Source organism: Chlamydotis macqueenii, chromosome 22 (genome assembly GCF_036417535.1).
Source record: "Chlamydotis macqueenii isolate bChlMac1 chromosome 22, bChlMac1.mat, whole genome shotgun sequence".
NCBI lineage: Eukaryota > Metazoa > Chordata > Aves > Otidiformes > Otididae > Chlamydotis > Chlamydotis macqueenii.
Window position 1 is genome coordinate 2,563,800 of NC_141577.1, and position 23,312 is coordinate 2,587,111.

General features: G+C 49.6%; 3 protein-coding genes across 11 annotated transcripts; all 3 read right to left on the reverse strand.

The window, feature by feature from the left end:
- Positions 1 to 721: 721 nt before the first annotated feature.
- On the reverse strand, positions 722 to 1,711 carry LOC147598070 (platelet-activating factor receptor-like). Its single transcript, XM_086765278.1, has one exon. It carries the CDS (start codon positions 1,709 to 1,711, stop codon positions 722 to 724), a length of 990 nt encoding a protein of 329 aa, XP_086621404.1.
- A 1,234-nt stretch (positions 1,712 to 2,945) lies between these two features.
- On the reverse strand, positions 2,946 to 4,184 carry TMEM35B (transmembrane protein 35B). The gene is made up of 3 exons (XM_086765091.1): positions 4,025 to 4,184; positions 3,473 to 3,653; positions 2,946 to 3,391 (listed from the first exon to the last, which is right to left on the reverse strand). The coding sequence occupies exons 1-3, from the start codon at positions 4,130 to 4,132 to the stop codon at positions 3,261 to 3,263; spliced, it is 420 nt and encodes a 139-aa protein (XP_086621217.1). The 5' UTR covers positions 4,133 to 4,184; the 3' UTR covers positions 2,946 to 3,260.
- Positions 4,185 to 7,269: 3,085 nt separating this feature from the next.
- SFPQ (splicing factor proline and glutamine rich) lies at positions 7,270 to 22,194 on the reverse strand. Of its 9 annotated transcripts, none has more exons than XR_015260887.1 (12): positions 21,436 to 22,194; positions 20,887 to 21,075; positions 20,491 to 20,792; positions 20,281 to 20,376; positions 18,843 to 19,039; positions 18,482 to 18,566; positions 18,075 to 18,192; positions 17,815 to 17,863; positions 17,614 to 17,735; positions 8,627 to 8,671; positions 8,261 to 8,335; positions 7,270 to 7,346 (listed from the first exon to the last, which is right to left on the reverse strand). XR_015260887.1 is itself a non-coding variant. In XM_086764795.1 (11 exons), the coding sequence occupies exons 1-10, from the start codon at positions 22,093 to 22,095 to the stop codon at positions 8,651 to 8,653; spliced, it is 1,839 nt and encodes a 612-aa protein (XP_086620921.1). In that variant the 5' UTR covers positions 22,096 to 22,194; the 3' UTR covers positions 7,270 to 8,335; positions 8,627 to 8,650. The 9 variants fall into 9 exon arrangements, 3 of the variants coding, with proteins under 3 accessions (XP_086620921.1, XP_086620920.1, XP_086620919.1); XR_015260888.1 differs by having other exon boundaries at positions 7,270 to 7,742; XR_015260891.1 differs by adding an exon at positions 10,259 to 10,426 and having other exon boundaries at positions 7,270 to 8,335.
- Positions 22,195 to 23,312: the final 1,118 nt, after the last annotated feature.

A 23,312-nucleotide genomic window follows, 5' to 3' on the forward strand; every position in this document is an offset into this window, starting at 1 on the left:
CACGGCTGCCACCCTGCCCGTGCCATGCTGCTGGGCAGCCCGGCTCCTGCTGCCCGACATCGCACGCTTCCCTCCCAGGCACCGGTGGGTTGGAGGGTGCCAGAGGGTGAGACCCTCAGCTGGGGGGCAGTTGATGCACCCCTGTTCCCCACTCCTGTCCCCCTTCCCTGGAGCCCGCATGGCTGCACAGCATCCGCCGTTCCCGTCCACGCAGCGCTGGGGAGCGAGGCTGCGGTGGCGGCAGGAACCAGCCAGGGCTGGGAAAACACCATCTTCCACCCACGCAGCCGCCCACGGCCCTGCGCTGGCTCTGCCGCCCACGCCGGGGCTCACCGGGAAGGTGGGTGGCAGGCGAGCGGCTGGGAGCTGCGCTGCGCCCACCCACTCGTGGGCAGGGGATGGGGCGGGGGGCACAGGTGCGGGAGCCGCCCCGGCGCAGGCTCCCGCTGCAGGAGTGGGGCTGGGGGGCCGGGGGCTGCCCCACGCCCAGCCCTGCCGTGGGGCGCAGGAGCGGCTGGCGCTGCTTGGTGTGCGGCACAGGCGCCCGCTGGCAAGGAGACTGGGGAAGCCCTCGGCTCGTTCATTTTTAATCCCGGCTGAGAGCAGGTGGGATGCGGGTGTGAGGCTCGGGCACGCTGCGGGACGGGGCTGGCTGCGGGGTCCCAAACAGCCCCCCCAGGCAGCCTAGCGCCCCCCCGGCAGGACCCCGGTGCCCACCCCGCTACGAGGAGGCGAAGGAGGACGCGCGGACACCGGGCAGGGGCCCAGCGGGGGCCGGCGGGGACAGGGGGAGGCAGGGGCTGATCTTGCGCAGGGTCCGTCCCAGGTCGGCGCGGAAGCGCCGGATGGAGAAGCAGTAGACGAGGGGGTCGAGGCAGCTGTTGAGGCTGAGCAGGGCCACGCTCAGCGCGTGCAGCACGTCCAGGGCAGCGGGGGGGCCGCAGAGCGGCACGGCGGGGCGGCTGCCCACCCAGGGGGCCAGTGTGAGGTGGTAGGGGGCCACGCAGACCACGAAGACCAGCAGCATCCCCAGCACCATGGCACGCGCCTGCTGCCGGTGGGAGCCCGGTGAGGCAGCGGCGGGCGCCGAGAGCGCCCGGGCGATAGAGGTGTAGGTGCCCAGCACCACCAGGAAGGCGGCGGCGAAGAAGCCCACCATGGCGTAGGCATACGTCTGCTGCCGGCCGTGCTGCTCGAAGCAGGTGGTGGCCCCGGCGCGGGCGGGGAAGGTCTGCCGGGTGGCCAGGGTGGGCACGGCGCAGCCCAGCCCCAGCAGCCAGGCCGTGGCGCAGGCCAGCGCGGCCCCCCGACGCCCCGTCAGCGGCAGCTCCCGCCGCGCCGCCCGCACCGCGCAGTACCGGTTGAAGCTGATGAGCGCCATGAAGGTGACGGCGCTGTAGGTCGCCAGGTAGTAGGCGGCCCCGGCCAGGCGGCAGGCAGCCTCCGAGAGCAGCCAGTCGCCCCTGGCCAGGTAGTAGGGGATCCAGAGGGGCAGGGTGAGGTTGAAGAGGATGTCGGCCAGCGTGAGGTTGATGAGGTAGATGCGGATGGCCTTCCTCACCTTGCCGCTCTGCAGGAAGACCAGCAAGGCCACCAGGTTGCCCGGTAGCCCCACGCACAGCACCAGGCAGTAGACAGTGGGCACCAGCACGAACTGCACAGGGTCACTGGGCACGCAATCGCCGGGGTCCCCCAGCACCGAGCCGTTCATTCCGGGCTCCTGCGAAGATGGGGGGACAGTCAGCAGCCGTGCTCCAACCGCAGCCCGCAGCGGAGAGGGAAGGGACATTGGGCAGGAGAGGACAACCTCTCCGGCTGGTGCCTGCGGTAGGTGCTGGGCACCGGAGCCAGAGCCCGCCAGTGAGGATGCCATCGCAGCCTGACGAGGATCAGAAGCCCCCCGCGCCCCCCCAGCCCTCCATCGCACCCACGCCAAGCCGGTTACTCACCGCACCGCGTCAGGCTGGACCGGCTGCGTCCCCTCCGGCTGCTCCGCGCTGTCTGATCCAGCCAGGCTGGGGGAGGCTTTAAGTGCTGAGTGGGGAGGGGGGAGGCAGGGGCTGCCCGATCTCCCCCCTCGCCGCCATCCCGAGCCCCCCGTGGGTGTCAGCGCCTGTGGGACGGCAGCTGGAGCAGGGAGAGCACCTGCGTGTGTATGTAACGGGGGATTCCCCGCTGGAGCCATGCTAAGACCCCCTACGCCGGCTGACGGGGCTGGGGGCACGCGGGGGGGAGCTGGCCGCACCGGTGCCAGCGCAGCCAGCCCCCCTGGGCGCCCCCAGCCCCCGTCTAGGACCGTTTCCCAGGCCCCTTTTCCCACCCACGCCGGGACGAAAGCAGCGAAGGGTCAAGTTTCTGTACCCAGCAGCTGGGGGAAAAGGGAGATGCCGCCCCCCAGCCCAAAAGGGATCAAAGCTGGAATCCGCCTGCTCCCGGCCCTTGGTGCTTTTGTTCATTTCAAAGCTGGATTTAGGGGGAGCAGCACCTCCCACCCTGCCAAGCCCCGTGAGCTTTCAACTCGCTGCTTTGCCCGGTCCTGCAATTTGTGGATGCTCCTTTGGGACATCAAAGGTGCCTGCCCAAGGTGGTTCGGGTCCCGCCGGGGGTACAAGGGTGTTGTACCCGCCCTGCTCATCCCAAGACAGCTGGTCTACCCCCCAACCATCCCAGCCGCCTTGCTGGGAGACGCACCGGGTTCAAATGTGATTTTGGGGTTCGCACTGCTGCTGTCGCCCCCCTGGCCTGGCACATTGCTGGGTGGCTCTGGGAGGCCGGGGGGCTCTCCGCACCGGCTGTCTGCCCCCGCACTAGCTGCCACCAGCTCCCGCCTGTCCCCAGGCCTTGTCCCCAGGCGCTGCTCCGGGAGTCCGGGGCCTCCAGCACCAGGATGTCCCCTCGGCCCCCACAGCGTGGGGGAGGCAGAAATAAACAAGGAAGGCAAAACGTGAAAAACAAGAGGTTTTATTCTAAAATACAAAAACCTCCAGGAGAGCAGAGCCAGCCCCAGCCTGACATGGCCAAACACCAGGAAGACTGGCCACGTTGTGCGAGTTTAGCAACAGAGCTGCCGGGGCGGTGGCAGTGCCACGGCCACCATCCCGCAGCGGGGGGACAACCGGCACCAGCGTCCCCGGCAGCGGCAGGAGAGGACGTACCGTGACTCAGCGGCAAGTTACCTCACAGGACGCCATGCCGTCCCCCAAAAATACCATAAGGGTATCGTTTCCCAGCGCCGAGCCGTCCATCCTTCCCTCCACCGGTCACTCGAACTTGGGCTTGGGGGGGGGCGCGTGCCCACGGATGTTGAGCAGCAGGAGGAGGCCGAGGCAGAGGGTGGCAGGGGCGCACATGGCCAGCGGCTCCCGCAGCACCAGCAGCGTGTAGATGGCACCTGGGCGAGGAGCAGAGCGTGGGGACCGAGGTCCCTCCCGGAGCATCCTCCCCACCCCGAGACCCGGCACGGGGCTCTCACCGATCATGACGACGCTGAGGACGAAGTTGCTGATCTCCTGCAGGAGCTGGGGCCCGAACGCCAGCAGCAGCCCTGCCACCACCTCCGTCCAGCCCACCACCTCCAGGTACCGGCCCGGCTCGGGCGCCAACCCGAACTCCTTCAGGGGAAAGACCTCGGCGAACCGCACGAACTCCGACTTCTGGGAAGGGCGAGAGGGGAGCGGAGCTGCCCTGAGCCCGGGGCTGGGGGGCACAGACCCCTCCGGCAGGTCCTGCTCGGCTCAGCCCCCTGCCCCTGCTCACCCCAAAGGGTTCAGCCTTGCACCCAGCACCCCAAAGGGCTCAGCCCCTTCCCAGAAAGGCTCTGTCCTGCATCCCAGAGAGCTCAGCCCTGCATCCTAAAGGGCTCAATCCTGCACCCCAAGGGGTTCTGGCTTGCTCACCCCAAAGTCCCCAGCCCTGCACCCCATCCTGCTCACTCCCCCCCCACCCAAGGGCTCAGCCAGCACCCCAGGGGCTCAGTCCCGCACCCCCGCGGCCCCAGCCCCCCCGCCGCCGTGGCCGCGCTCACCATGTGCCGGTGCAGATCGGCCGAGAGCTGCTCCGAGAGCTTGGCGGCCCCCGTCAGGAGGAAGAAGAGCCCGAGCAGGACGCGCAGGACCGTGAACGCCGCCGCCATGGCGGGGCCGGGCGGGGCGGGGGCCGGGGCGGGGCGGATCGGCCCCGCTCGGCTCTGCTCCGGCCCCCGCAGCCCCGTCCCGGCCAGGGCAGGCGGGAGCAGGGATATCCTCCCCCTCTCCGCCCCCCCCCAGCCATGGGGTGCTGCTGGGAAAGGGCTGCTCAAATCTGCAGCTTCACCCCCCCGCCCGGGGCTGTGATCCCCCTCCCCACCTCGGCCAGCACCATCCTCCCACCAAACCAGAGCTGAGTGAACAAGAAGTGGCGAAAAAAAACCCCAAACTCCACAGCTGGGGCTTTGTGGGTGCCATGCCCACGCGCTCGCCACGGTTGTGCTCCGTGCCAGCACCCACAAAGGTGGCTGGGGCCAGGGCTGCGGTGCGAGGGGCTGCAGGGACCCCTGGGGCAGCCCCCCCGCCCGCAGCAAGCTGGTGAAAGAGGCAAAGGCAGGAAAGATTTTTTCCTTTTGGCACCAGGGAGGCCCCGGTTGGGGTGACGGAGATGGCTGTCGCCCTCCTCGCGCTCCCCGGGCCTGCGTCACCGCCTGCGCCAGCACGCCTCGGCCGCCGGGAAAGGCAGCCCTGGGTTGGCGAGAGCCGGGGCCAAGGGGAGCCGCGGCAGCCCCGACGTTACCGTAATTCACATGGAAGGATTTTGTTTAATGTCAATAAATCACAGGAAGAGCAGGAATCACTTCCCAGGCACCAGGAAGCACTGCCGGCTTGGATCTTGCAGGGGCTGCCGCGGGTGCCTGGCTTCACAGGGGTGCGGCAGCGGCCGATGGCCGCACTATTTTTACTCCTGGCAGTGCATCGCTCACTTCGCCTGCCGCAGCGAGCACAGCCGAGGAGCCGCTCACGATGACTTGGAGCTTCTCCCTGCTCCAGCTTGCACGCCAAGGAACAATAAACAGCAACAGGCCAGGGCAGGCTGCAGCCCTTCTTGTCTCAGAAAGCCCCTTGGGGAAAAAAAGATTAAAAAAAAGGACAAAAAACAAAAAAAAAAACCCCAAATGCTGAACAATGGATTGCGGCAGCTGCAGCGCAGGGTCGTGGCTTCAGTGCGTTGGCGTTAGCGCAGGAAGCATTTGTCAAAGCTGCCAGGGTGTGTTGTCCAAGGGAGCCAGGGAGACGCTCGCCTGCAGAAATGATCTTCCTTCTGCTCAAACAGCAGCTCCTCTCTCACAGGGGAATTGCGGCCCCGCCACAGAGCAGAGCCCACTCAGTTCAGACAGGTCGGTTTTGGGTTTGTGCAAACATTGCAAAACCCTTTCGCTGCGTTTGCCGTTCCCAGGCGGCCAGGGCCAAGCCCAGGGCTGCCCCGTAACCGCTGGGGGGGCACCTGCACCACCTCCGAGCCCCACGGCACCACAGCCGGGAGAAACCCCTCATAGCAGGACACGATGGCAAACAAACGCTGACTGGGACAGGACACCGGCCACACGGTACCCCGTGCCAGCCCTCAGCCGCTAATTCTGTTTTAATTAATGAAACACTTGGTAAGAACCAAATCATCAGCTTTTCCAGCCACAGGACCCACCGGCGCAGTGCCCAGCCCTCAGAGGAAAACCTCCGCGACAGTCACCTACAAGGTGACGAGAATGGCTGACAGACACAGAATCGGGGGTGCTTTCTGCCGTTTTCCAAAATACACCCTGCCTCAATACAGAAAGCAAAACACTGCTTACAAAGGGAAATGTAAGAGGGGAAGTTCAGCACATCGCATGCAAGAATCACATTCAGGCTGGAAACAGTTTCACAGAGGAAGCAGCCGATGCTGCAACAAAGAAATTAGGACAAGTTACTGGAAAATAACAGAATTTGAGGGGAAAAAAAAAAAAAAAAAAAGGCTGTGTGAGCCTGCAGCAGCTGTGGAGACAAAGACACTGAAACCCAGCCCCTTGCAGTGCAGCTATTGCAGTGCAGCTCTTCTCTCTGAAGCCTTTTCGGAATCTGGACAATACCACAAAGAAGTCAAAGCAAAGAGTGAAATACCTCAGATGGTCGTGCACCCCATCACTTGATTACATGAAAAAGTGAAAAGCAGCAGTGAGCAGCTTTCCATGCAGCACCACCCCTCTCCCCCCACGGCTGCCAGGGTCCTTCCCCTCCACCAGAGATGCGGGAGCCTGGGGTGCAGCTGCTGCTCTTGTCCGAGCCCCCGCCACACCGGGGGAGCGCAGGCGAGCACCAAGGCTGCTGATCTACAGCTACAGCTATAAAATAACACCGAGCCAACATCAGAAACACAGCTACAACAGCTCTGGCCAACTTTATGGTTTGTTAGTGAAACTGAGAGGGAAGTTAACAAACAGTATTTAAGCCACAGCAAAATGTAATTCCTGGCTGGGAGGTAAGGCACAGGTGAGTCATGTTCCAGCCAGGCACTAATCCTGCCCCCCTGGACACCCAGACCTGTCTCAAGCATTTCATACGACTCTGACACATTAAACTACCCGATATTTAAACAGAGGATTGCATTTAATAAACGACAGCATGAACTACTATATGCACAGTACAGCTGTCCAAAAAAATCAAATGAAGCAATACATGGCAGTTCGTGCTGCAAGAGCTAAACCCAGCACTTTTCTGGCTTCCACAGAACCTTAACTTTGGCATCTCAGGCACAATTAACTACAGTCATCATCAAGAAAACTATTAAAAACCAACCAGGCACACAAACATTCAGAATTCTATAATCTAAAAATACAGCAGTGCACAGCACTCGAGATGGGGGAAGGAATGGGTGAAACTTCCAGAAAGTGCCTTAGGTGCAAGTGTAATTTAAAAAAAAAAAGTCAAGCTAGCCACTTAGCAAAAGCAGCTGTGCCTGCATACTGCTCAGGAATGCAGCTACCCTGAAAACTGGAGCTGTTTAACTACAAGGGGAAGCCCATGGCACAACCCACCAGGAAAAAATACTGCATTATGTCTTTGTCAGTTTTTTATTGGTTACAAGTGGCTATCTTTCATGCGCCCGAGCAGGATCCAAAGACGCAAGCCCTTCTCACTGCTCCGAGCACATTCCGTGTCCCCTTCCATGGCCTCGTTTGTGGCAGTTTCTCAAATTCATCCATATCACGTTATGCTGAACAGATTGCCTACTCATTGAACACACAATAAAGCACAAGTCATTTATAAAAAATGTAAATATTTTATTTTTAAAAAATTGTATGTTCCTGGCTCCTCTTCATTGCATTCTGACTTCACCATCTTCTGCAAGCACAAAGCACACGTTAGCAAGAACACGAGAAACACCAGCGGAAATCACACATGGCAAGGGAATCAGTGCATCACAACAGGCCATGCACCTGGCAAGTGTTCTCTAGGATGGCAAGTTCTCAGACTTGATGTTAAATGAATAGCATTCACATTTTCATCTGCTTCCTAAGTTTCAAAGATCTGAAATGGCTTTGAGTTTTATTACCCTAGAAACAAGAGCAGCAGTGACAAATCACACAATTCATCAAGAGTTCACCAACTGAACCTCAGCGACTTCACATCTTACAGGGTCAGCTGTGGCACATCTAAGCTGTTACTTACCCATCACTCCTGAGTTAAGGTAAATGCATGTTGCTCCTCACACAAGTTTTTAAATATCTTGAGTTCCCCCTTGTAGTTTAAGCAGTAAATTAGAGGGAAACTTCATTAATTCCAGCTCTGCAAGTAAGTTTATTTCCCTAAATCGCTATTTGCTTGTGCTCTAGTACATGCTAATTTGTATTTCAAGTTATTTTGAAAGTTCAACGTTCATTAAAATATTTCAGAAAAGTAGCTTTTAAACAACTTTCAGTTGGATTAACATTTGAGAAGCAGCTGCTCTATTGTTCCCCTTTGTCCTTGCTGACAATCACCCACCCCATTCACATTCCTTTCACTGGAGCCTGAATGTAAGAACGGTCATTTCTCGTTTGACCACCTAGAGCATTCAGAGGGCCGAGTTTATTTGATGCTGCAGAGCTGAAAAGCCTCAAACAATGGTTACATCTTGGCTCTACAAAAGAAAGATTCAGAAACTTTATATAAACTGAGATTAATCATGGGCAGATTTCAGGCAGGAACTACAGAACGCATCCCAGGGTGACAGGCTACTGAGCTCTTACAGCAGTACAACGACACCAACTACTTACTTGTTCACTCCTTATCTTGGTCCCTCCACATATCACTGGGCATCGTGCTGCATGTGCTCATGCTCAGCTCCCAAACTGGAAAAATATTCAGAAGTTACGCTACTAGGGATTTAAAAATTGCTTGCACAAATCCACATCTAGAAACGTATTTTTAACCACTGCTGTCAAGATAGCAAGCCCAGAGTCTGGGTGCTTCACCCCAGAGCCTGACAGCAGGTACCAAGCTCTGCCATACGCATTTCACATATTCACTCGTACCGATTTCTCAGCATTCACCAATTCAAAGTTACTCAGTGACTGAACATCAAGTGTCCAGAAGCCTCCACTCTTTCACCCATTCAGAACAAGACTAGAAGTTATGCTTACTTCCCATAGATGAGCACTCCAGTTTCACTCAGCTTTCATCTTCACCTAAAGGATAACAATTGAAGTTGTTATTATAGCAATACACAGAAATTCTGACCATTTCAAAACTAACTTAAAAATAAGGTTTTAAGATACATGGACTGATTAGTTATGAGGGGGAATTTACAAATTATTCCAAAATATTAAGTGGAAAAATAAGGGGCAGAAATAGGCTAGCCTAAACACTTGTAAAGAGATGAAAGAATATGCAGGTAGTTGACTGAAGAACTGCACCTTGTCTGAGCACAAACCGTAAATCACCAGTCTGAGCAGAACGAAGTTTGATTGCAGCCAGAGGTATACTATCCCTTATGTGAAGGCATTAACAATTTTGTCAAGCTACTTCTACCATTTTACCCTAGTTTCTCTCCTATAGCAATGCCCTCTTTCCTCCCCTTCATGAAGGAGTGCAATGTCCCTGCCTCCTAGCAGTGCTTCAAAAGCCAAAAGGAAGACACTAGAGGTTAGCATTGTCAGTCTACTGCTTTTATTCTCGGTAACGGATTCTTCCCATCTGAAGACCCCCCCGTTTTGCTATATAGCTAAGCTGAGGGCAAACTGCAACGGTCAGCAGCTAGGGAGGGAGTACAAGGTTCTGTGCACACCTCTAGCTGGGAGGTAGTTCACACCATGGGGTCTGACCAGGCAGGGAGAAGTTCAAGTTTAGTCTCAAACCCACCACCTGGGTTTTATCATGGCCCTCAGGAGCAGAAGCATAGTATGCACGTTTTGTTTTCTCTGCCATAGCAACAAACACCATGCATAAGGGATACTATATCTTTGTGCATCCTTTTAATACTCCAGATCCACTTATAGGCACACTCCTCCCAACCCTCCCCAGTTAGCTCTTCAGTACTGGTGTTCAGAAGCAACATTTATAGATGGGGTGTTCACAGACCACTGCAGGATTGCACAGCCAAGTCCTAACGTGTCAATCATTACCTAGCAGCAATGACAGAGGTGGGAGAAGGCCAATCCTCCCCTTATTTCCTTTTCCAGTAAGCAGCTATTTAAGAGTCCCACTAGCTGGTATGGAGAGAAAAAAAAATCTGAAGCTAATTAGCCGATTCCAAACTTGCTAGTAGTAGTGGAAGAAACCATGTAATTACCCAGAACAGCATACTTTTGATGCATCCTTTCCAACATGCTTAGCCTCATTTGACATAATGGAACAAAACACTGGCCTTCCTGATCATGTCACTGCAGCTGGCAATGATTAACAGAGACATGCAACCCCATTACTGCTCCAGTCCTAGAACTACTCACAGGCCTCGGTGTTTAGCTATGGGGAAAACTGCAAGCAAATCAACACTTTGTATGCTTAATGTTACAGTAAAGCCCCCATACACGCTATATGCTGTGCTCTCTTCCTGACAGCACCAGTTTCTGGATCTGAGGGCCTAGCAGGTACGCATATGTATTCTGACACCACACTTCTGAGCTTCAGGTAAGCTTGAGAAAAAGTGTATTTCATACACAGGTAAAACCAAGATGAAACACAATGCAAGCACTTTAATGTCACTTCTTGTTCCCACGTGTTACAGACTGACTTAGAGCAGACATGACTATTTGCTTTTAAGTTAGCTACCACACCAAGTTTCATTACTGCAGACAGTCAGAGCTGGTATGAGACCCATGGTTCAGTCACAAATTGCTTGCTCCAGGAGTGTCAAAAACTTGCTAAAGTACGTAGAACGAGGCAGATGTGCCAATAACCCCTCCACGACATTCCTGCAGGTCAAGTCAAGTATCCAGAGCACACTGGAAAAAACAGTCAGATCTGAGCACTGGTTGAAAGATTAATAATTCAGTTTTGCTACACGACAGTACGCATACTGCCACCAGTTTTGCTACTGAATTCTAGCCACAGGTAAGAGTAAGCCATCAAAAAAGCCAAACTGACTTTGTGATAAGCAGTGTCACTGCTTGACTAGCTAGAGTTCGGCTACACTCACTGTGGTGTAACCAAAGACCTGTTGTTATGATCTTAAGGTGCAGCCGCTACTTCAAGCTGTCAAGCTTTCAATGGAACACAAAGAGATAGCTACAGCAGAGGGCAAGGCTGTCCAGCAGATCCCCTGTTCACCAGCAAGAGTCTTGCCTGGAAGATAACACAGAAGGGTCCCGAATGTGACAATAATACCACAAACAAGTACGCAAAGCAGAACTTTGCAGAACAAGCGGGAAAACACGTTACAACACCTCTGAAATAAACTGAACATCAGACAAGAGCTAGATCATGTGCTGAAATAAGGGAGCTTGAAATTCAGGTTCAAGAGCTAATGTAAAAAAGCTGGAGATCAGCATGTCTGGATGTCTGGAAATGTAAGCACGTTAATCCTGAAACACGACATTCAGTATTTTAGTAATGAAGAGTTTAGAATTACATTCCCAAGACTGATGAAAAATGAAATTGAGCATTACACTACCAAGAAGACTCTATGAGGCAGAAATACAGAATCTCATCACTGTCAATTAAAGGCAGAAGAATGTATTATGCCTGTCAATCAAAGATTAAAATAAAGACAACGGAAATGCCCAATAAGCTCTGTGAAACTACTCACGGGGATATTAATTCAAGTACTCATTTGGAAGTCCTCAAAAATATTCCAAACCAATCTCAAAGCTGACTGTATTAGCAAGCTTAAAGTGACCACCACATAGTGCACGCAAGGCTAGAGCAGCCATCGTTAACGCATTTCCTACTGAGCCAAGACTCTACAAAGGGATGCGCTGCAGATGGGCCGTTTTGTCACTACAGAAAGTTTAAACAGTTCTTCTCTAGGCACCAACAGCACCTAGTCGACTAGTTAAATGTGTAAGATCACAGTCCCTCTTCCCCACAGAGGTCCTTTAAGAGTATCTTCGTTACATCAGAACTAAGAAAAATCCACACCAGCCGAGTCATATGTACAAAGGAATCGGGTCTGAAAATACTTATCTAAGAATCACAGTAAGTTGCTTATTGACTCTGAACAAGACAAAGCTTAAACCGAAAACCACGCAGCTTTGATGCAAGCTTAACATACAGGTACGAAGAGTGCTGCACTGTAATTCCACAGTCAGAAGTGTGATGTCAGAATACCCACAGTATAAGATTACATAGAAAGTCACCAAGTTATATTATATTGCTTGTTACCTACCTGTACGCAGTCGGCAATGAGAATCTCGGAGCAAGCAGGAATACTACATCCGGGTCCTAATGTCCATTGCCATTTGTGGTACTACGTTCCTCACAGTTATGAACTGCAGAAATGCTGGCTAAGTGCAGTTCTGTAGCAGGCCACTAGTTTTAAGTGTAAATTGCAGTCTCAAACTCCAGCAAAAACTTGCTGCCACAGTAAACGGTTGCCAAGGAGAAGCCAAGAATTTTTCTACCACAAAAATACCACAATATCTCAAAAGCAGTTTCAGTTTCTCATCAGCTGTATAAGTGATTAGTGTAATGTGTCTACACCAGAAGGTAAGATTATTTTTATGTTCATTTCTGAGAAAATGTGAAGATATATGTATAACAATACCAGTTTCTACATGCTGCGGTTTTTAAGAGATCTAAGTGTCAAAATGGGCTCAATTTTGGTAAAGCAAGCTAAATTGCAGCCAGTGTCCTCCAAGTCCAGTACAAAAATGTGTTACGTGATCCAGACCATCCAAAACCAGGTCTGACCAAAGCACTTTTCTCAATGGTTTTAAAGATTCAATTAGATAAATCTGATTTTATGAAAAAAAGTCCAAAACTTCATAGAAACAGATCAAAGGAACGTAACTTTCTCGCCTCCCACATTTAGCAACTGTATCAGATTTTAAAGTGGATATGTTTGCCAGCTTTTAAGACACCACCTTTAAAAGGTCTGGAAAAGAATTTGTCTAGTTAATCACATGCCTGTATAATACATGCAACTCAAAGCAGAACTTGGTTTACAAATTCTGCTTATGTAGCTACAAACAAAGCCAGATTTAACCAAACTTCCAAATGTTTTGAAAACTGCCAAATCTTTCAATATATTTACTAATAATGGTTTTGCAACTCAGCTGTTTTTAAATACCTATCAACAGTAGCTTACGTACAAAACAGGGGTACCAAAAGACAACCTCTGTAAGGTATAAGGACATCAGCATCCTTCACTCTTCCGAGTTACAGAACTACAAAAGAACATACTTTAGGATATGCACCAGCATCTCTTTAACAAAGAATGACATGTAATCTGAAAAATAAACTGAAAAAATTAATTTAATGTTTAGGTTCAGAATTCCCCATCTCAGACACCTTCACCTTTTGCGGGTGTCCCATGAACACCCTTCCAGAAAACACATGCATTATTTAACACTACTTCAATAAAGCAAATTGCATCGGTACTGCTGATTTTTAAACTAAGTGTCCAATACAAGCACTCCCAAATACTTGGCCCGCAGTTTAAGAACTGCCAATTCAGAATTTCCTGAAGAGCAATTCATTGCTGTAGCATGTTAGCAACCCCCAAACTTTTCTGGGAAAATAAGATGCATTCCCCAAACTGAGTTGCTATTTAGTGTGCTTAATATTCAGTGTTACCTGGTATCAGCATTTCACGACATGCTATTTTTTCATTTAAGGAGTAACAGCACTTAGAGTACTTCAAGAAGGATCATCTGCACTCTAAAATACTGCAATCTGACACCAAAGTTTTAACCACAGAGAAAATTTAGCATAGAATTTAGAATTAGCCAATGCTTAACACAAGGAATGGAAAGATCTTTGGAAGAATAAAGCTACTCACAGAATGCTTGGTAGTTGGGGAATCGTGTGAAGGTAAAGCCAAACTAAGTTAACCTACTTTGTGCCAAGCAGGCTGACGTATCCTGCATTAACACCAAGGTATTTTGCACTGGGAAGTCACGTTCCCAGCTTATCTGGTACAATGTAGTAATAAGCAAAGCAACTACCTTATCAGTGAGTCCAGAATGCTTTGAAATTCTTCTGGTGCTTAACAAAATGAACAGCAAGCTAACGAATTCATCAAATCTTCTACAAAAGAACCTTAAAGGGAGTTTATTTGTACTGCGCAGTATTAACTATTAAACTCCAGATTCAGATACTACTTTTGATGCATTATCTCCAAACATCAATAATAAAAGAGCGATAGCCATCATGCAAGCAAGCTAATTTCTGTATTTTACATACAGGTTTTTAGGATTTGCCCACCAGCTACACGATTTAAGAATAGTTCCTGCAGTCCCCATAACACAAATGATTGTATTCCGAACTATGCAAATTAGCCCACTCAATTAGCATGAGGACATAAGCAAGTTAACCTTAATCACTCAAGTAACACTTCTGGTTTTTTTTGCCAAGCAATTTCAGGTAAGTACACAATACGGAGTAAGGCCAGATCCTGTAATCTCAGACAGCTTAAGAGCATATAAATATCACATTAACAATCCTTTAGTTAGGAAGTCAGCCAATACAAGTAATTCTATTAATTTATTTTAAAATAACCATTGCTAGTCTTCTGCTTAAAGTCTTTGAAAGATTCCAAGCAGTAACTGCCAAGGTAGTAAGTGCTACCATCCCACCACCCCACTATCCATAGCTAAAATATGAAATTCATTACCTACTGCAATGCTTGCAGTATAGCTTTAATTACTGTATCGCACAGCACTTGCAAGATTTCCATTTGCTTCCTTATTGCAGCACAATTAATGCTCAAAAAAATCTGCACCTACTGGAAAGTTAGGCTATTTGACCCAATCTTAAGCTAGAGGCATTACGGGAAGAGATCTCACTCTTCATTCCAGTTCCACACCCTGGTCTAGTTCGACCTCTACTCAGACTGTTTACTGTGGAAGGTGTGGTACTTAGCCTCGTATGTGCAACCACGAATGGCAAGAAGAGTTACTACATTTAGTTTTCTATTTATTTGAAGCACAGTAAAAAAAAGTTGGTACACTTTGGGAATTCAGTGGCACAAGGTACACTGCCATCAAGTTAGGGACGTTATACATCAAAAAAACAGCTAAATTTGTTTTGAAACACTGCATTACATAATTAAATTGTACTCGCCCAAACAGACCACTTACAAATATTAGGTCAGTAAGTTTCTAACATCCATAAAAACGTAGCTTTCTTACTAAAATGCAAGAATTAAAAAGTTGGTGTCTAAACAAGACAGACAAAAACAAACTGGAATGAAACTACAGGTCACATCTAAAATCGGGGCTTTTTGTTTGGGCCTTCATATTCTTCTCTCCCTCTACCATATCCTGTTGGTGTTCCAGGCCCCATTCCTCTAGGACCCTGGCCACCCACAGGCCCCGCACCTCCCTGCCCAAAGCGTTCAGGACGCTATTGGAACAGAATTAACAGTTCATTAAATGTAGTTGATGTCCATGTGTGTTAAGTATATATTTTTAGAAGGTTCCGCAGTCAAGGTTCGTCGATACAATCACCATTGAGCCGATCCACAGGTACCGGGAACATAGAAAGGAAAAAAGGGTAATTTAAAAATTAGTTTATTGTAATACATGCCTTGAGGTATGTTCCCACTTGATGCATTCTCATACATCTGTTACAAAGAACAGATCCTCCCTGCAGTGCTAGAAATGTAAGCATTAGTGCAGATGTGAATTAACGACTTTTCCAAATGAGCTCTAGCAATTTTCAACCAAGTTAAGGCAAATAGCTCGCAAACTTCTCACCTTTAGTGCAGCAAAAGCTTAGATTACATCACTGTCATCTCCAAATAAGCCTAGCCAGAGAAAGTATCTTCAGTTCACTGGCAGTATGAGCTGACATTCGTAAAATGCCATTGTAAACAGAATGCCTACTCACCAGTTAATGGCATGTGCTGCAATAGAGACCATGGGCTTTTCAAGATGGGGTTAAGACTACGGTCTGCTGACTAAACTGCAGAGGCCTTAGGCAGTAACCAAAACTGATTGTGAGCACTACTGGATTGCAAGAAGAAAAAAAAAATGTGAAAAAAGCTAATGACCAGTGATTTACTAACCAACACAATTGCTCGATCAAAAGACTTGCATTTGTTAAAATCTCACGTACTCCACAACTGCTGGTGTATAATATGCAAAATGTGTTCAGAGAACTACAATTTATCCAGTGTTCTGAGTTAGAACTATGCACAACGAGTTGTGTGCATCCAGTCAGTATCTCCCCCTTCCCACCCCACCTTCACCACAAGCTCTTGGAAAATTCACAACTTCACAGCACTGGAAGGTTTCACACCGAGATGCAAAAGCTAAATTCCCTGCAATAAAGCAAGGGACTTCAGGTTTTTTACTAGTACCTCTAGTTGCACGTACTTCGTTCAGTTACTGTATCAGTAGCTGTGATCAGCATTCAGTCTACAGAACTGACAAACTATAATGTCGAAGACAGCTTTAAACTTTCGTTTCAATCAACTTTTCCACTACTGAGTAGCAGAACAATGGTAGGTTGTTTGTTACAAAAAATATCTGCAACTGAAAATTCACACTTCAAGTTCTTGACTTCTGAAAGTCAGTTTCTATCCTTCCAAGAAAGGAATTTCAGAAAGATTACCTAGGTTCTTTCTGCCCAATTCATGGCAGCTTATCTCCAATTCTGTTTAAAAGTTATCGGCCCAGTAACTGTGACAGCACTGTGTGGCAGAGATCCCCATCCTAAGAAACTCAAGACAGTTAAACCATCTTACTGTCACACCTTTTGACCATATCACATTTTCAAGTATTACACAAGTTCAGCATGCACTTGTACCGTGATTTCCAGGAGAAAAATGTACACAGCACTCACCAAAGACTGCCTAACTGTTCACGGGAAACTTAGGAACTGCTTAAATATAAGTAGATTATATAGATACATCAAGGCCAACGGCACTGTCTACTGAATCAATGATGCTCTGCAGAGTTATCATTCCGAAGATACAGTTCCCCAAAAAAACCAGAAGATACCTGACAAGCTACTATGGTAGCTCACCACATTAAGCCAGAGGCCTAAACCCACCCAAAAATTACTTAGTACAGCTTGTGCTGCAGAGGGTACACCCTTTCAGGAGGGTGAGAGCACACCAGTATCGCCACCTAAGTCAACATAGATTTCTTTCCTCCCCATTAAGCATTTCTTTAATCTACATCCATATTGCTTCAGTGTGCTAACACCAAGCAGGCTCAAAGCCCGTTCACACGTATAGTGTGCCAAAAATAGTGCGGTTTGGAAATATACCTCAGAGGATGAGGTATGTCATAGCTTTAACAAACGCTACCTATATAGTCATGCCCAACACAGGAAAACAAGAATGGGCTATCATTCCTTTGCGAGACAGGAACCACAAAATGGCTACAGTCAAGGACCACTGGAACGTGCCTAAAGCTAAAAAACAGCATTTCTGCTCTCTATGGCAAACATCAGCATACAGAGTAAGTGTTATGCTGTTTACCATTCATGACTTAAGTCAATCTGCTGCTTAAATAGACATGAGCGCAGATTTCTGAACTAACAGCATCCCATACCAACATGCATCAATCCTAACTAGGCTTGGAAGGCCCAAAAAAAAATGCAATGTTACACATCGGAAAGGAGAACAAAAATCTCATCCATAAGTACAGAATGGCAAATTACTGAAAAACTACATTATGTATTTTTATTAGGAAATTCATCAGATTATCTCGAATTTATAAAAATCCTTCCAAGCCTACCAGTGACGCAGAATTTCCAAAGTCAAATAAAGTCAGAGTTAATTGCAAATATGCTTAACAGCACATTTGAACTCACTTACAAACAACTTCCGACTGTGTAAGCTACCATAATGGTTAAGAACTAATCTAGTACTACATACTGCCGCACTAGTCTTCAGGCTAAACACCTGAGGAGAAAGTCAGCAGTTAACAGTGAAATTTTCACAACCATCCGAACACTGGCAATTCCCAACCACGGCATTTCCCTTGTGCTAAACTAAAGCCACCACAGGATACATTACCATGTCACTTCCCATCATAGAACCACTCATGGCTGCTTGGCCAACTCCTGGATTAGCTTCATAACCTATGCCGCCACCACCTCCAAGAGGTGGAAATTTCTGGGCTGCAGAAGCATAAGGATCTAAGAAAGAGAAATATATAATCATATTCTGACAATTGCTAAGTTGACCACATAAAGTAGTTATTTAAAAATTCTTTACCTCCCATGTTCATTGTGGTGGCACCACCCATTCTCATGTCTCTCTCCCTCTGCATAGAAGAAACAACTTTTAGCATGGATACCCAACTACTGAAATCCATACCTTTCAGGAGATAAAGCACACGTACAGTCAACTAGCACCATTTCGCCTACACAAAGACATCATATTATAAAGGAAGTAAAACACATCAATCTTTAAAATACATCCAGAAAATTCCTAAGCATGGTAATGTATCCAAAAAACATCATGATTTCACTTACTGGATCCATGTAACCCATTCTACTATAATTCTCTTCCCTCTGTCTTCTCATTTGTTCTTCCATCTCTCGCTGACGTATCATCATTTCCTCTTCCCGCCTGCGACGCTCCTCCTCCTGCCTGATCATCCCAAAGCAGACTGTTAAACCCCAGGAGCATAACAGGTTCAACACTCATCAACATCACTTGCACGAGTAATTTTAGAAGGCACTGAATGATTACACTCAAGCAAAAAAAGATACTCCACAATGCTCAAATACTCAAGGGAAAACTCACACTGCAGTTCAATTTCTCATACACAAACTGAAGCAGCAATGGTGTTTCTTGAAAAAATAAAAACTTTCATATATGAGTCATTTAAAAACCAAATGTAACACTGGAAAAAAAAAACCATGAAAGCCAAACCAACCTCAACTGAATTTCCTTGCGTTTCTGCATTTCTTGATTATGGAGTTCTTCCATACGTCTCAGCTCTTCCTGACGCCTCATAAGGTCTGCAGAAATGAACCTTGTCAGCAGATATTTCACAAACTCACTGCAGATTTAAGCTCAGATTCGTATTAGACCAACCTCATTTGCACTATGGCAGACAGCTACCTTCTGAATGTTACTACTCTTAACGATACTTCATTTAAGTTAAAACTGAAAAACTGCTAGCTGCTTTTTTAGGCCTGAAATTCTGAAGTCAGCAGTAGGAAACTAATTTATTCATTAAACCTTTAAATTAGCATTTAAAGCAAAAAGATGATAGAGAATTCAGAGCCAATCACCTTGACGCAAGAGGTTTGCCTGATGCTCGTGATAAGCATCTTCCATCTCACTTTCAAGTTTGTCCTTGGCATCTTTCATGTTTTTTGCCACTTGTTCTCTCTGCTGTTTTTCCATTTCATCTAAAGATTTCCACCTTTGGGAATATTCAAACTCAAAACTGCCAGGCTGAGCAAAACGGGGAGGAGTCTCTCTTTCCCTGCAGAAAAGAAGGTGCTCATTCAGACTGGGTAAATCTGGAAACTGAAGGTCAATAAAAGATCGTAAGTGGAATTACCAGGGAACATCAAAGGCAATGTTGAAATGCTACCTTACAACTATGTGACAGAATACCTCCTGCGAAAGAACGCTGGTAACAGCATTTTACGAACTTAAACAGCAGTATTTTATATAAATAAATTCTATGACTACCGCAGCAAATACAGAGACTCCTGTACTACCACATCCAGCCAGTCTTCCCACTTACAGTTCTACTACATCTTTATTTTGTTCTCAGAAGCTTCCTTAGGCACCCCAGTCCTGGCAACCACCAGGTACAAAATTCTCAAACAAGACAGGCGTTTGTCCAAGTAGGTACAGCTGCTCAAAACAGCAGCATATGGAGATGGCTTTTTTCAGTGCCGACTCACCCAAAGCACTACGTGTCAACGGCAAGTAACAATCTTCACTAACTTAAGTAGTTTTTAAAATGCTTGAGGGACAACAGTTTATTTTGTCATATAAAGAAACCAGAGTCTAAGATTCAGTAATTAATGGAACAAAACTAGGAAAGCTCAAAAGCTTTATAAGCTACAGTTTTCAAAGACACTGCCTCTAAACTTATAGGTTTTGATCAAAGCAAGTAATTTTGAACACTTTCTCACACAAGCAAGACTGACTGCATCTCCCCGCTTCGCTTCCTTTTGTGATTTGGGAAAGTATATAATTTCCACAACAAACAGGTTTAACATACAGATCCTAACCTAAAACTGCTACTTAAGGAAAGGCTCCTATAGACTCGCACCTACTCTTTTAAACCCAGTGGTTAGCTTATAAGGCAAATCCCTAGGCAATCCGTTTTTATTAATCGTGGAATGAGTTTATTTTTTTCTTAATTTCTTATTTCATACCATAAACATCAGTTTGTAAATCTCCTACGGGATCATCAACACGAGATACGCCTTAAGGGAGAAACAGTTCTCAACAACAGCATGAGCGAACAGCTGAAGTCCAATTTTCAAGAGTTTCTACATACACCAAAAACCATGCCCTGCTATTTAGGCTTTACTGTTTCTCTGTGATACAATGTAGGAAATTGCTTGTGTAATGCTTAGCGAATATACTAAACAAACCAGTACGCTGCATTATCTAAAACCAAACTACTACCCCCCCAAAAACCAAAGAATTCTGTTTCTGAAAAATTACTATTATACACTCTTTACACCAAAAGAGAGTGCCTACTTTTGATACATCGGATTCTTCTGAGCAAGCTTTTCTGGAAGACCATCTTCATCATCCAGTTGCTCCAACGGTTCCACAATAACTGGCCTAGGAGTGCTGAACAAAAGAATTCTCATTTCACTTTTCCATAAGAATTTCCATTCCGAAAAACTGGCAGCTGATGATTTTACTCAGCTTAAAACTAAAAGTGCTAAGCAGCAAAATACTTACGTCGTCAACAAAAACACTCCTTCAGTACACCGTTCAAATGCTTTTCTTGCAGCTGGCTTTGATGCAAATTCAACAATGCCTTTTCCTGTTGATCTACCTCGATCATCTACAATCACAACAGCTCTTTCCACTGGACCAAACTGGGAAAAAGCTTCCTCGAGCAACTCGTTGGACACATAGGGTGAAAGATTACGCACTGAAAGAGCAGCAGCATGTGTGGCAAACCGAACACGAAGCTGTCGACCCCTCATGGGGGTATCATCCAGTTCTGCCTTCGCAATTTCTGCAAGAGCTCTAGATTCCTAAGGGAAGTTTAAGAGCCAGTTTTAGAAAACCAAGTTGTAACTTACTGTTTAGTGAGAATTAAATGGGCACACGTACAGTACGAAAGCCTACCAATTTAATGAATCCAAAGCCTTTCCCCTTGTTGATAAAAACCTCTCCTGGCTCCCCATATTTGGCAAACAGTCTTTTAAAGTCTTCGTCTGTTATATCAGCAGGCAAATTCCCGACAAACAAGCGGCAACGCTGAGTGTAGGTCTTCTCCCCGGGTCGCCTCAGAAGAGAGAGGTTTGCTTTAAATCCCTACAACGAAGCAGAGCAGTTCGAGCCGTCACTGCGTGCAGCCGCACCGCCAAGCCGCGGCCTTCTCCCGCCAGGAAGCCCAGAGCTCCTCCAGGGCACAAATACAAACCCGAACTGCCACAGACCCCTCGGGCTGCACTCGGGAGCTGCCTAGGCACCTAGGGAACACGCACAGTCCGTTTAGGCCTCCCCGCAACCCGGTTGCGCCCACCACCGCCCCTGTCCCGGGCCCCCCGCCCCCCGCGCTCCTCCCCTCAAGATGGCGGCCAGCGCGCGCGGCGCCGCCGTGCCCGTCCGCGACCGCCGCCATCTTGTGGCTCGGGGAGGGGGCAGGGGCGGAGGCGGGGGGCCATGACTCACCTCGTCCGAAAGCTTCTCGCCGCTGCCGCCGCCACTGCCGGCCGAGCCCTGCTGCTGCGAGGAGAGGCTCTGCTGTCCCTGGTGCTGCTGCCCGCGGCCGCGCGGCTCTCCGCCCGGCCCGCCGCGGTGCCCCGGCCCGCCCTTGTGCGGTCCGCCGGGCCCCTGCTGGGGGCCGCCCGGTCCCTTGGGCCCGCCGCCGGGCGATTGTCCTTGTCCTTTCTTAGGGCCGCCGGCTGGGGTGGGGCTGGGGCTCGGCTTGGGCTGCGGCTGCCCCCCCGGGCCGGAGGGAGCCGAGGAGGGCGCAGACACCGGAGTCTGCTGTTGCGGCGGCTGCCCCGCGGGCAGCGTGGACGGTGGAGGTGCGCCCGGGCCGGCCTGGCTGCCGGCAGGCCCCGTCGTGGTGGCGGTGGCTGAAGAGGACGAGGAAGGCGGAGCAGAGGTCGATGCGGGCGGCTTCGGAGGCTCAGGCTTCGGTCCTCCGCCCGGCGGGCCGCCCGGGCCCTGCGGGCCGCCCCCCATGGGGCCGCGGTTCTGGCCCATGCCCATGCCGGGTGGCGGAGAACGGAAATCATGGTTGGGGCCGCCGCGGCCACCGCCGCCGCCGCGCCGGTGGAAACCGCCTCCTCCGCCGCCACGGCTACGGAACCGATCCCGCGACATGGTGGTGCTGGTGGTGGAGAGGAGGAGGAGGAGAGTGCTCCGGCCGCAACCGCTGCTCCTCAGAGCCCGCTTCTCAAAATGGCGGCGAGCTGAACGGCCTCGCCGCCGCCTTTGTCCGCCCCTAATATAGTTTCCCCGCCCCCGGAAACCACCCCCTCTTCCCCGGTAGCCAACCACCAGCCTTCGCGGCAATGACCGACAGGTGGAATCACCAATAGCACGTCCCGATTTCGGTAACTCTTTGATCTCATTGGTAAGGAACCTGCCCTCTGCCGATTGGCTCATTTGATCGCCTACGTTGGCACGGGATAATCCGTTAACCTCCTGTGTGCTGATTGGACAATTTGATAGGCGGGAGGCGAAGTCACGAAAGAAGCTCGGCTTGCGATTGGCTGTGTGTGGAGTCAGTCGGACGGCAGCCGGGTCGGGGGAGCCGCGCGTTGCGCAAGCCGCGGCCCTGGGCCTGGGCTGGGGGCTCCGAGCGGCCACGGGCCTGGGCGGGGGGGGCCGTGCGCGGAACAGAGCTGCGGGGCCTTATGGTACCCCCGGCTGCGCAGCCACGGGCTTCAGCTGGAGAAAATTCCAATAAATGTATTTTCAAATAAACGTGGTTGGCTACTTTTAATGCGGTCGACAGCCTTCGCTTGTACTTCAAAGCAAATCTGATATAAAAATGCTATTTATTCATTCAGGGGTGGCCGTGGAAACCCAGCTCCACCGTGGGAGGCCGCTTTCACTCCATTTCGTCTGAAAAGCCAGACAGGGAAGCGCCGCGTGTGAACTCTCAACTGAGAACAGCCACTCACCGTCTACCAGCTCCCCGAAAATGCAGGGTGCAGCTCTGTGCTCTGCCTCCTCGGTCCCCCCAGATTTAGAACAGTACAGTCTCAGTAGACAAGTAAAGCACCTGTAGAAAGTCACAGCGGTTACAGTCGCTGCGTTCCACGTTCTAATACAGAAAACGGGCCAAAGATACTTTCCGTCTATTCAATGTCACTAGTTTCGGCGGCGTTGCACTGGAGACGCGCTAGCATTGGAACAATGTGACATTTTTACGCTTCCACTTCAGGTGGGTTTCCATCCATCACCCTCCCAAGCTCCCACTGATGTTTCAATTCAGTTTCAGGTCTGAAGAACCAAACCTCCCATGAAACCCAAAGGAAAGCCACATGCTTGCTTTATTTGCACAGAAACTGTAACTGTTGCCTTGTTGTGAT

What these genes read in the sequence shown, in the direction of transcription:
- TMEM35B (XM_086765091.1), bottom strand. Translation starts at nt 4,132, where the DNA reads ATGGCGGCGGCGTTCACGGTCCTGCGCGTCCTGCTCGGGCTCTTCTTC. An exon ending in CCGATCTGCACCGGCACATG is followed by an intron (nt 3,654 to 4,024) that starts GTGAGCGCGGCC and finishes CGCCCTTCCCAG; the next exon opens with AAGTCGGAGTTCGTGCGGTT. An exon ending in CCTCAGCGTCGTCATGATCG is followed by an intron (nt 3,392 to 3,472) that starts GTGAGAGCCCCG and finishes CTCCTCGCCCAG; the next exon opens with GTGCCATCTACACGCTGCTG.
- LOC147598070 (XM_086765278.1), bottom strand. Translation starts at nt 1,711, where the DNA reads ATGAACGGCTCGGTGCTGGGGGACCCCGGCGATTGCGTGCCCAGTGAC.
- SFPQ (XM_086764793.1), bottom strand. Translation starts at nt 22,095, where the DNA reads ATGTCGCGGGATCGGTTCCGTAGCCGTGGCGGCGGAGGAGGCGGTTTC. An exon ending in GCGAGAAGCTTTCGGACGAG is followed by an intron (nt 21,076 to 21,435) that starts GTGAGTCATGGC and finishes GCTTCGTTGTAG; the next exon opens with GGATTTAAAGCAAACCTCTC. An exon ending in GGAGTGTTTTTGTTGACGAC is followed by an intron (nt 20,377 to 20,490) that starts GTAAGTATTTTG and finishes TCTTTTGTTCAG; the next exon opens with CACTCCTAGGCCAGTTATTG.